General features: G+C 46.1%; 1 protein-coding gene across 1 annotated transcript; it reads left to right on the forward strand.

The window, feature by feature from the left end:
• The first annotated feature begins 6,965 nt into the window (after positions 1–6,965).
• On the forward strand, positions 6,966–13,243 carry LOC112071870 (G-protein coupled receptor 22-like). The gene is made up of 3 exons (XM_024139302.2): positions 6,966–7,567; positions 7,793–8,821; positions 9,380–13,243. The coding sequence occupies exons 1-3, from the start codon at positions 7,430–7,432 to the stop codon at positions 9,557–9,559; spliced, it is 1,347 nt and encodes a 448-aa protein (XP_023995070.1). The 5' UTR covers positions 6,966–7,429; the 3' UTR covers positions 9,560–13,243.
• The last annotated feature ends 88 nt before the right edge of the window (positions 13,244–13,331 follow it).

The following is a 13,331-nucleotide window of genomic DNA, read 5'->3' on the forward strand; positions in this document are numbered from 1 at the left end:
ACGATAATATACCTGAATCGGATGCCTGTCTGTGTGGCGTCTAGCTGGGAGCTACCTGACTACGGACCTTGCTGGGCCTCAGATAGAGCTGAGAGAAGCGGTGAGTAAACTCTGACTGCGGCTCAGATAGAGCTGCGAGAGAAGGGTGAGTAAAACTCTGGGACTGGGGCTAGATAGAGCTGAGAGAAGGGTGGGCAGTTAAACTCATGGACTGGGCTCACGATAGAGCTGGGGAGAAGGGGCAGTAAACTCTGCGACTGGGGCTGCATGAGGTTGGACAGCTCTCTGGACTGTATTGCTACTACTAACCCTTCATCTTTCATGTAGACCACTACAGCATTGTAGAATTAATCAATTTAGATTTGTAAAAAAATTACAGACTGTTCCAAACATTGGTGGCGCATTTTAATTTGGAACTGTATACGAACATACACAAGAAAAAACAGACATTCAATATATATAATGTTCAACACGCGAATAACTTGCAATAAATCAATGCATAATGACCCCTCTGATTAGAATTCACCATAACAACTCCAATGTGTTAATGAGAATTGGCCCCATTAAGTTTGTATTATTTAAACCTACTGTTCCCACTGGTGTATTACACCCCCCCGCAGCCCCCGTTGGGACCCTGGAGGTCGCCCACCATAAATAGGCAATTTAGAATACTAGAAGGGAACATGAACCTTCTGTATGATGGAAAAAGGTCAGACATGTTGGTCAGGGAGGTGGTCAACCGATGTTTGGTCAGGGAGATGCGTTCAACCAGGTTTGGTTCAGGGAAGTATGGTCAACCATGGTTGGTCAGAGATGGTCATACCATGGTTTGGTCAGGGAGTTGGTTCAACCATGGTTTGAAGTCCAGGAGATGGTCAACCATGTTGTAGTGAGTTGGTCAAGGCATGGTTTGGTCAGGATGTTTACGGGGATGGTCAAACCCATGGTTTGGTCAGGGGAAGATGGTCCAACCAGGGTTTTGGTCAGGGAGATGGTCAAACCATGGTTTCGCTCCAGGAAGTTGGTCAACCCAATGGTTTGGTCCAGGAGTATGTCAACCATGGTTTGGTCAGGGAGATGCGTCAACTCATGGTTTGGTCAGGAGTTGGTCAACCATGGTTTGGTCAGCGGAGTTGCGTCAACCATGGTTTGGTCCAGGGAGATGGTCAACCATGGTTTGGTGCAGGCGAGTTGTCAACCGATGTTTGCGCAGGAGTTGGTCAACCATCGGTTTGGTTCAGGCGAGTTGGTCAAACCATGCGTTTGTCAAGGAGTTGGTCATGGTCAACCATGGTTTGGTCAGGGAGTTGGTCAACCATGGTTTGGTCAGGGAGATGGTCAACCATGATTTGGTCAGGGAGATGGTCAACCATGATTTGCCAGTGCTGTGATAAGATATTGTGTAAAACAATGAATGTGAAGAATTTTCCTCCATTGTATGTTTGTTAGCTAGCTAGCCAGTCAGATTTAAAGGAATGATCTCATACAATTTTTCAAATTAACTGCCAATATGTTAACATTCCATTCAAACAGTCAATACACTGGCTCTAATCTGTAGATGATAGGATTTAGACAAGTTGTCAACGCAACAATTACCAGTATCATATACTGGCTCCTGAGTGGTGCAGCGGTCAAAGGCACTTCATCTCAGTGCTAGAGGCGTCACTACAGACCCTGGTTCGATCCCAGACTGGCTCAGCATTTGGCCAGGGTAGGCCGTCATTGTAAATAAGAATTTGTTCTTAGCTGACTTGCCTAGTTAAATAAAGGTTAAATTAAATATTGTATCAATATAATAGCAATCTCAGCTTTATAATATTACATGTTCTACATTTATGGTCTGTTTACATATACTACATGGCCAAAAGTATCTGGACACCTGCTCATTGAATATCTCATTCCTAAATCTATAACAGCCTCCACTCTTCTGGGAAGGCTTTCCACTAGATGTTTGAACATTGCTGCGGGGACTTGCTTCCATTCAGCCACAAGAGCATTAGTGAGGTCGTGCACTGATGTTGGGTCCTGTTCATCCCAAAGGTGTTCGATGGGGTTAAGGTCAGGGCTCTGTGCAGGCCAGTCAAGTTCCTCCACACCGATCTCGACAAACCATTTCTGTATGGACCTTGCTTTGTGCACTGGGGCATTGTCATACTGAAACAGGAAAGAGCCTTCCCCAAACTGTTGCCACAAAGTTGGAAGCACAGAATAATCTAGAATGTCATTGTATGCTGTAGAGTTAAGATTTCCCTTCACTGGAACTAAGTGGCCCGAACCATGAAAAACATCCCCAGACCATTATTCCTTCTCCACCAAACGTTACAGTTGGTGCTATGTATTGGGGCAGGTAGCGTTCTCCTGGCATCCGCCAATCCCAGATTCGTCCATCAGACTGCCAGATGGTGAAACGTGATTCATCACTCCAGAGAATTCGTTTCCACTGCCCCAGAGTCTAATGGCGGCGAGCTTTACACCACTCCAGCCGACACTTGGGAAGGTGCATGGTGATCTAGGCTTGTGTGTGGCTCCTCTGCCATGGAAACCCAATTCATGAAGCTCCCGACGAACAGTTCTTGAGCTGACGTTGCTTCCAGAGGCAGTTTGGAACTCGGTAAATAATGTTCTAACCGAGGACAGACAAATTTCATGTGCTATGCGCTTCAGCACTTGGCGGTCCCGTTCTGAGCTTGTATGGCCTACCACTTCGCAGCTGAGCCGTTGTTGCTCCTAGACGTTTCCACGTCATGATGACAGCACTTACAGTTGACCTGGGCAGCTCTAGCAGGGCAGAAATTTGACAAACTACTTGTTGAAAAGGTGGCATCCTATGACAGTGCCACGTTGAAAGTCACCAAGCTCTTCAGTAAGGCCATTCTACTGCCAATTTTTGTCTATGGAGATTGCATGGCTTTGTGCTCAATTTTATACACCTGTCTGCAACGGGTGTGGCTGAAATAGCCGAAGTAACTAATCTGAAGGGGTGTATTTTAGAAGCTAATTATACTGAAAATTGGTATAAAAGCTTTTTGCATTTTTCACATTTAAAATGTGTCCTTCAGCAGATGCTCTTATGCAGAGCGACTTAATTAGTGTATTCATCTTATGATATCTAGGTGGGACAACCACATATTACAGATATGAAAGTACATTTTCTTCAATACGGTAGCTGTCAGTCAGAGCTAAAGGGGGGAGGGGCGGTCAGTTGTTTATATTATTTTTATATTTATGATTATGTGACTATTTTATGTTGACAATAATTCTATTACATATAATTCTCAGACTGCCGTAAGCTACTGCTGCTATTACCACTTCCCCTGCTGCTGCTATTGTGAAGTCTCTGAAAATAAAATAGCTTTTTTCTGCCTGGTGCTCCAGGCTTTATCCTTCAGAACCTGAAGTTCGATTGATCGTGAAGCAGCAGAAAAACTTGTTTGAAGGAAAAGCACAATTATGTCCACATCCTTAAATGTCACCCTGTTTCCTGTGTAGTGCATTACCCCATAGGGGCGTCACAATCACATTACCCCATAGGGGCGTCTAACAATCAACAATACCCAATAGGGGCGTCACAATCACATTACCCCATAGGGGCGTCACAATCACATTACCCCATAGGGGCGTCACAATCACATTACCCCATAGGGGCGTCACAATCACATTACCCCATAGGAGGCGTCACAATCACATTACCCCATAGGGCGTACAATCATATTACCCCATAGGGGCGTCACAATCACATTACCCCATAGGAGCGTCACAATCACATTACCCCGATAGGAGCGTCACAATCAACATTACCCCATAGGGGCGTCACAATCACATTACCCCATAGGGGCGTCACAATCACATTACCCCTAGGGGCGTCACAATCACATTACCCCATAGGGGCGTCACAATCACATTACCCCATAGGGGCGTCACAATCACATTACCCCATAGAGGGCGGTCCTCTGTAGACCAGTTGGTAGAGCATGGTCCTCTGTAGACCAGTTGGTAGAGCATGGTCCTCTGTAGACCAGTTGGTAGAGCACGGTCCTCTGTAGACCAGTTGGTAGAGCATGGTCCTCTGTAGACCAGTTGGTAGAGCACGGTCCTCTGTAGACCAGTTGGTAGAGCACGGTCCTCTGTAGACCAGTTGGTAGAGCACGGTCCTCTGTAGACCAGTTGGTAGAGCATGGTCCTCTGTAGACCAGTTGGTAGAGGCACGGTCCTCTGTAGACCAGTTGGTAGAGGGTGGTCCTCTGTAGACCAGTTGGTAAAGCACGGTCCTCTGTAGACCAGTTGGTAGAGCATGGTCCTCTGTAGACCAGTTGGTAGAGCACGGTCCTCTGTAGACCATTGGTAGAGCATGGTCTTCTGTAGACCAGTTGGTAGAGCACGGTCCTCTGTAGACCAGTTGGTAGAGCACGGTCCTCTTGTAGACCAGTTGGTAGAGCACGGTCCTCTGTAGACCAGTTGGTAGCACGTCCCTGTAGACCAGTTGGTAGAGCACGGTCCTCTGTAGACCAGTTGGTAGAGCACGGTCCTCTGTAGACCAGTTGGTAGACATGGTCCTCTGTAGACCAGTTGGTAGAGGGCGGTCCTCTGTAGACCAGTTGGTAGAGCACGGTCCTCTGTAGACCAGTTGGTAGAGCGCGGTCCTCTGTAGACCAGTTGGTAGAGGCACGGTCCTCTGTAGACCAGTTGGTAGAGCACAGTCCCTCTGTAGACCAGTTTGGTAGAAGCACGTCCTCTGTAGACCAGTTGGTAGAGCACGGTCCTCTGTAGACCAGTTGGTAGAGCACGGTCCTCTGTAGACCAGTGGTAGAGCACGTCCTCTGTAGACCAGTTGGTAGAGCACGGTCCTCTGTAGACCAGTTGGTAGAGCACGGTCCTCTGTAGACCAGTTGGTAGAGCACGGTCCTCTGTAGACCATGTTGTAGAGCACGGTCCTCTGTAGACCAGTTGGTAGAGCATGGTCCTCTGTAGACCAGTTGGTAGAGGCGGCCTCTGTAGACCAGTTGGTAGAGCATGGCCCTCTGTAGACCAGTTGGTAGAGCATGGTCCTCTGTAGACCAGTTGGTAGAGCACGGTCCTCTGTAGACAGTTGGTAGACGCATGTCCTCTTAGACCAGTTGAGAGAGCATGGTCCTCTGTAGACCAGTGGTAGAGCAGGTCCTCTGTAGACCAGTTGGTAGAGCACGGTCCTCTGTAAGACGTTTGGTAGAGCATCGGTCCTCTGTAGACCAGTTGGTAGAGCACGTCTCTGTACGATTGTAGAGCAGTCCTCTGTAGACCAGTTGGTAGAGCGACGGTCCTCTGTAGACCAGTTGGTAGAGCACGGTCCTCTGTAGACCAGTTGGTAGAGCATGGTCCTCTGTAGACCAGTTTGGTAGAGCACGGTCCTCTGTAGACCAGTTGGTAGAGCCATGGGTCCTCTGTAGACCAGTTGGTAGAGCACGGTCCTCTGTAGACCAGTTGGTAGAGCACGGTCCTCTGTAGACCAGTTGGTAGAGCATGGTCCTCTGTACCAGTTGGTAGAGCACGGTCCTCTGTAGACCAGTTGTGTAGAGCATGGTCCTCTGTAGACCAGTTGGTAGAGGCACGGTCCTCTGTAGACCAGTTGGTAGAGCACGGTCCTCTGTAGACCAGTTGGTAGAGCACGCTCCTCTGTAGACCAGTTGGTAGAGCACGGTCCTCTGTAGACCAGTTGGTAGAGCGCGGTCCCTCTGTAGACCAGTTGGTAGAGCACGGTCCTCGTGTAGACCAGTTGTAGAGCACAGTCCTCTGTAGACCAGTTGGTAGAGCACGGTCCTCTGTAGACCAGTTGGTAAGAGCACGGTCCTCTGTAGACCAGTTGGTTAGAGCGCGGTCCTCTGTAGACCAGTTGGTGAGCAGGTCCTCTGTAGACCAGTTGGTAGAGCAGGTCCTCTGTAGACCAGTTGGTAGAGCATGTGTAGACCAGTTAGTAGAGCACGGTCCTCTGTAGACCAGTTAGTAGAGCAGTCCTCTGTAGACCAGTTAGTAGACACGGTCCTCTGTAGACCAGTTGGTAGAGCACGGTCCTCTGTAGACCAGTTGAGAGTTCCTCTGTAGACCAGTTGGTAGAGCATGGTCCTCTGTAGACCAGTTGGTAGAGCATGGTCCTCTGTAAGACCAGTTGGTAGAGCACTGGTCCTCTGTAGACCAGTTGGTAGAGCATGGTCCTCTGTAGACCAGTTGGTAGAGCACGGTCTCTCTGTAGACCAGTTGGTAGAGCACGGTCCTCTGTAGACCAGAGTTGGTAGACAGTGTAGAGCATGGGCTGTGGGAGACAGTTGGTAGAGCATGGCACTTGCGATACCCTGCTAGTTGATTCTCTTCCCGGGACTATGTTAAACATATGCACATGGGCTCCCGAGTGGTGTAGCAGTCTAAGGCACTGCATCTCAGTGCTAGAGGTGTCACTACAGACCCTGGTTCGATTCCAGGCTGTATCACCACTAGCTGTGATTGGGAGCCCCATAGGGCGGCGCACAATTGGCCCAGCGTCGTCCGAGTTTGGCCGGGGTAGGCTGTCATTGTAAATAAAAATGTGTTCTTAACTGACTTGCCTAGTTAAATAAAGGTTAATTACAACATTTAAAAATTACTGTAAGTCGCTTTAAATAGAAGTATTTGCTAAATGGAACACGTTCCTAATATTTAGTTGAACCCTGCCCCCTTTTTCCCTCAGAACAGCCTCAATTTTTCGGGGAATGGACTCTACAAGGTATCGAAAGCGGTCTTGACACAAACCGGTGCGCCTGGCACCAACTACCGTACCCCATTCAAAGGCACCTAAATATTTTGTCTTCAAATCATTCACCCTTTGAACGGTACACATACACAATCCATACAAACTAGAACTATATTCTGCTTTTAAAATCTCTGGCACGCTTCTCAGCATTTTAGTTTTTTTCATTTAAACCCAGAAAATGTTTCCTTATTGTTTGACAACTGGCAGTTTTACCACTGCCAGGATTTCACTCATACAAGTATTAATTCATTCTGTGTCATAGAATCTGATGTCCCAGTTGCAGGGAAGCAGTGTTTGAGATTCAGATGAGCGTGTACCTTCTAATCAAACCCATTACTGTCTCCTCCTCTCCTCACAAACACTCCCTCATTCCCTTACTGTCTCCTCCTCTCCTCACAAACACTCCCTCGTTCCCTTACTGTCTCCTCCTCTCCTCACAAACACTCCCTCGTTCCCTTACTGTCTCCTTCTCTATATCCCACTCGTTCTCTCCTTCCCCTTTCCTCTCATTCTCTCTCTCCCCCTCTCTCTCTCTTCCTTTCTCTCTTTCTTTCTCTCCTCCTCTCTCTCTTCCTCTCTCTCTCTTCCTCTATTCCTCTCCCCGTCTACATTTCTCCTTCTCTCTCTCTCTATCCCTCTCTCTCCCCCTCTCCCTCCCCTCTCTACAGGATAATGCATATCCTTCCCCCTCTGGAGAGAGAAGAAGGAACCATGAGCAACGTCACTGTCACCGACAACGCAGCCGAGCCCATCAGCAGAACCATGTCTCCAGCCACGCCCTACCCATACCCCTACCCCATCTCCTTCCAGGTACACCTACAGTATATACTGTATGTCTGTCTGAAGTAGGTCATGTGATATGTGCTGTATTTACGTGATATTGGGATAGTTTACCGGACACAGATTACACCTGGAATAAAATCATGATCATTGGAGAAATGTTTATTTAAAAAGCTTTTTAACAGTATTTCCTGTATTGTTGCCAGACAAATTCCCATACGGGACTGTAAAGTATTCATTCATTCATTCACTCAGGTGTCCCTGACCGGCTTCCTGATGCTGGAGATCGTACTGGGCCTGAGCTCCAACCTCACCGTGCTGGCCCTGTACTGTATGAAGTCCAACCTGATCTCCTCGGTCTCCAACATCGTCACCATGAACCTTCACGTCCTGGATGTGTTAGTGTGTGTCTGCTGTATCCCACTGACCATGGTGGTGTTGCTGTTGTCTCTGGAGGGGGATACAGCCTTGGTTTGTTGCTTCCACGAGGCCTGTGTGTCATTCGCTAGTGTCGGCACGGCAGCCAACGTACTCGCCATTACCCTGGACCGGTACGACATCTCTGTGAAACCGGCAAATAGAGTCCTAACGATGGGCCGAGCCCTGGCTCTGCTGGCCACCATTTGGGTGCTGTCGTTCCTCAGTTTCCTGGTGCCTTTCATAGAGGTGGGGTTCTTCGCCCCAGGCCAGTCGGAGCTGAACCAGACTCTAACGGATGTAGTCACAGTGGCCCACACCAACCAATACTACACAGAGTTAGGACTCTACTATCACCTACTGGTCCAGATACCCATCTTCTTCTTCACTGCTGTTGTGATGCTCGTCACCTATTCCAAGATCCTCCAAGCGCTCAACATCCGCATTGGGACACGCTTTCACACAGCGTCGCAGAAGAAGAAGGCCAGGAGGAAAAAACGTCCCTCCATGACGGCTATGACGTCACAGGCGACGGACGGGGCCACGGACCCATCCGAGCCCAGCGGACGTGCTCTCCCCCCGATGGGCATGCGGACCTCCGTCTCCCTCATCATTGCGTTGAGACGAGCGGTTAAACGCCACCGGGAGCGACGAGAACGCCAGAAACGAGTCTTCAGGATGTCGCTGCTCATCGTGTCGACCTTCCTGCTCTGCTGGACTCCCATAACTGCCCTCAACACGGTCATCTTGACCGTAGGCCCCAGCGACTTCACGGTCAAGCTGCGGTTGGGCTTCCTGGTCATGGCATACGGGACGACCATCTTCCATCCGCTTCTCTACGCCTTCACCAGGCAGAAGTTCCAGAAGGTTTGCCCACCCACTTCTGCCACATACACACACAAAAGCACATACACGCACGCACACATGTACACACACACACACACACACACACACTCCACACCACAGCCCAGATCACAGCCTGTTGACGATGCTTTCAGTGTGTAGTGTTTAGTGGGTAGTGTGTAGTGTGTAGTGTGTTTATTTTGTTGTGTTTTTATTGTGTATTTGTTTGGTGTAGATATTGTTAATCTATTGGCTGGTGCAATCAAATGTCCCCTTTGGAGATTAATAAATTAATATCTTATCTTATCTTCTGGTATCTTATCTTCTGTTATCTTATCTGATACTATCTTATCTTCTGTTATCTTGTCTTATGTTATCTTATCTTCTGTTATCTTATCATATCTTCTGTTATCTTGTCTTATGTTATCTTATCTTCTGTTATCTTATCATATCTTCTGTTATCTTATCATATCTTATCTTCTGTTGTCTATCCTATCTTCAGTTATCTTATGTTATCTTATGTTATTTAATCTTATATTCTGTTGTCTTATCTTATCTTATGTTATCTGATATTATCTTAAGGTTCTGAAGAGTAAGATGAAGAAGAGGGTGGTGAGCATCATAGAGGCCGACCCGCTGCCCAACAACGCGGTCATACGTAACTCCTGGATTGACCCCAAAAGGAACAAGAAGGTCACCATCAACGAGGACGCCGAGGCCAGGCAAAAATGTCTGCAGTCTTCAGAGGACGCTGTGGAATGACTGTGATTACTTAGCGACCTTGTCAAGAGGTCCGGATCTCAGGGGTTTGTCTGTATAGGAAAGTCTTGGGCTGGCCGCAAACGTTTTTTTTCAGACCGCCTATGTCCAAACGAATAATTTTCGGGATGAGAAAAGGTTTTCAGTGTAAACTTAAATAACTTAAACCAGATATAAAGTATGTCGAAAAGATAATAGACCTATATATTTTTTAACTACGATTTTATTTGAGAACTAACAATCAGCGAAATAAAAGCTAGACAGTCAGGCAGAATTTAAAATTCCCAAAATGATGCATTCAGGAGTATTTTAGTCATGGCATGAGGCCCACATTGATTTGTTATGATGTTCGAGTCACTCAGATAGCATAAGCCATGGCAGAATGTGTAGAATTGCAGGAAATGTGATGTAAAACTGCACATTTTATCTCTGTCAAAATGCGTAAAATGGCCACGCCCCCCACCATGCCCATCACCTAAGTCCCGTTTTGATCCAGGAAAAAAAACTGGATCTCTTGGTGTAATGGCTAAGGTGTTGGGTTGACAGTCGCTGGACCCAGGTTTAAGTCCCGGACAACGAGACCAGACAGAAATGTCTTCAGAGGATGCTATGGAATGAATCATAGAATCTAGTCATTCTATTTCTGTTGAATGAATTCTAGTCATTCTATTTCTGTTGAATGAATGAACTACTTAAGGGCAAGACGACACAATAAGGAACGTTGACAGTAGATCACCTGATGGGCGGCGACGGATGGTGGTGATTCAACATGTCGGATTGTCGCACTGCTGACGTTCTGTGGTCAAAGGAGGCTGGTGGAGGAAGGCCAAACGCTGCTTTCAGTCGTGGTCTGTTTTGTCCTCTAGTGCAATCTTTAAAACTCAAAGCAGAGGAGGCTGGTGGTGGGAGAAATTGGAGGACAGGTTCATTGTAATGGCTGACACTGAAAAAATGGAAGGGTATCAAACACATCAAACAAAATGACACCAGCCGCCACTGACTCTAAGAAAGGACTAATTATTAGGTTCATCAGGTTGGGATAAAAACAAGGGAAACACATTCCAAAGCAGCAATGTAAATATACAGGTAGCTGCCAAGATAAAGGAAACTCCAACATAAAGTGTCTTAATATGTTGTTGGTCCACCACGAGCCAGATCGGCTTCAATGCTCCTCGGCATAGATTCTACAAGTGTCTGAAACTCTATTGGAAGGATGCAACACCGTTCTTCCACAAAAAATGCCACAGTTCGGTGTTTTGTTGACGGTGGTGGAAAACGCAGTCTCAGGCACCGCTCCAGAATCTCCCATAAATGTTCAGTTGGGTTGAGATCTGGGGACTGAAACGAACACGAGCACGCACACACACACACACACACACAAACATACACACACACATACACACACACAAACCCTTTAAATCCCCCATGCTCCTTTGAAACCCCTCTTTCAAAGTCACTAAGTCATCTCTTCTTCTATCCCTGGTGGCCAAAATAATGGGCAACTGCATTTTTACACATGACCCTAAGCATGATGGGGTGATAATTGCTTAATTAAATCAGGAACCACACCTGTGTGGAAAAACCTGGTTTCAATATATTTGTATCCCTCATTTCCTCAAGTGGTTCCTTTATTTTGGCAGTTACCTGTATGTGTATTTACTGTAAATGTACAAATACCAGAGATGGATAAGTTATTGCTATTTATTGAAAACAAAGTACATTAGAGGGTTCATTGATAAAAGCTGTAGATATTGCATGGCTTTTGGTAACTGTAGCAATATATATATATATATATAGAGAGAGACATGTACAGTATATAAGGAATACATATTATATATAGAACAAGTAGGCATTGTATACATTGTATGTTTATAATAAATGTTGTGTTCAATGAATGTTTGTATTTGTATACAGTAAATGCATCATTGAATTAGGGAAACTGAGAATGAGATCTCTTTAACAAGTGAGACCTGTGTACAAGACAACAGCAAACATCACAAAATACAAAATACAGTGCATTCAGAAAGTATTCATGACCCCTTGACTTAGTACACATTTTGTTATGTTACAGCCTTATTATAAAATGGATTAAATAAAATAAAATCCTCATYAATCTAYACACAATACYMCATAATGAAAACAGGTTTTTAGACATTTTTGCTAATTTATTAAAAATAAAAAACAGAAGTCCCTTACATATTTACAGTATTCAGACCCTTTCCTATGAGACTCAAAATTGAGCTCAGGTGTACCTTTCCATTGATCATCCTTGAGAGCGGTGAACCGTGACAGAGCGTTTCTCCAACTTGATTGGAGTCCACCTGTGGTAAATTCGATTGATTGTACATGATTTGGAAAGGCACACACCTGTGGTAAATTCAATTGATTGGACATGATTTGGAAAGGCACACACCTGTGGTAAATTCAATTGATTGGACATGATTTGGAAAGGCACACACCTGTGGCACACATACGGTCTCACATGTCCGAGCAAAAACCAAGCCATGAGTTCGAAGGAATTGTSYGTAGAGCTCCAAGACAKGATTGTGTCGAGGTACTGATCTGGGGAAGGGTACCAAAACATTTCTGCAGCATTGAAGGTCCCCAAGAACACAGTGSCCTCCATCATTCTTAAAYGGAAGAAGTTTGGAACCACCATGACTCTTCCTAGAGCTGGCYGSCCGGACAGGGAGGTGACCAAGAACCTGATGGTCACTCTGACAGAGCTCCAGAGTTCCTCTGTGGAGATGGGAGAACCYTCCAGAAGGACAACCATCTATGCRGCACTCCACCAATCAGGCCTTTRTGATAGAGTAGCCAGACKGAAACCATTCCTCAGTAAAAGGCACATGACAGCCCGCTTGGAGTTTGACAAAAGTCTCTCAGACCATGAGAAACAAGATTCTCTGGTCTGATGAAACCAAGATTGAACTCCTTGGCCTGAATGCCAAGCATCAAGTCTGGAGGAAACCTGGCACCATCCCTACGGTGAAGCATGGTGGTTTTTCAGTGGCAGGGACTGGGAGACTAGTCAGGATCGAGGAAAAGATGAACGGGGCAAAGTAYAGAGAGATCCTTGATGAAAACCTGCTACAGAGTGCTCAGTACATCAGACTGGGGTGAATGTTCACCTTCCAGCAGGACAAGGACCCTAAGCACACAGCCAAGACAACGCAGGAGTTGCTTGGGACTGAATGTCCTTGAGTGGCCCAGCCAGAGCACGTACTTTAACCCGATAGAACATCTCTGGAGAGACCTGAAAATAGCTGTGCAGCAACGCTCCACATCCAACCTGACAGAGCTTGAGAGGATCTGTCGAGAAGAAATGGGAGAAACTCCCCAAATACAGGTGTGCCAAGCTTGTAGCGTCATACCCAAGAAGACTCAATGCTGTAATCGCTGCCAAAGGTGCTTCAACAAAGTATTGAGTTATTTATTTATTTTTTCTAAAAACCTGTTTTTGCTTTATCATTATGGGGTATTGTGTGGAGATTGATGAGGTAAAACACTTTTTAAAATCAATTTTAGAATAAGGCTGTAACGTAACAAAATGTGGAAAAAGTGAAGGGGTCTGAATACTTTCTGAATGCACTGTATCACTAACACAGGTGCAGTAACAGTCTAGTATGGGGAAACCTGTTCTCAAGAAAAATAACTTGTACACGTACACAAAGACAAAATAAAAGGTACTGGCATCTCCCACAAACAATCGTTTTTCCAATAGTTACTCTTATTTATGTTTAGACATCAATCGGTCTTTGTGAAAGCTTTGACA

The sequence above is a fragment of the Salvelinus sp. IW2-2015 genome, unplaced genomic scaffold (assembly GCF_002910315.2).
Source record: "Salvelinus sp. IW2-2015 unplaced genomic scaffold, ASM291031v2 Un_scaffold1753, whole genome shotgun sequence".
Lineage (NCBI taxonomy): Eukaryota > Metazoa > Chordata > Actinopteri > Salmoniformes > Salmonidae > Salvelinus > Salvelinus sp. IW2-2015.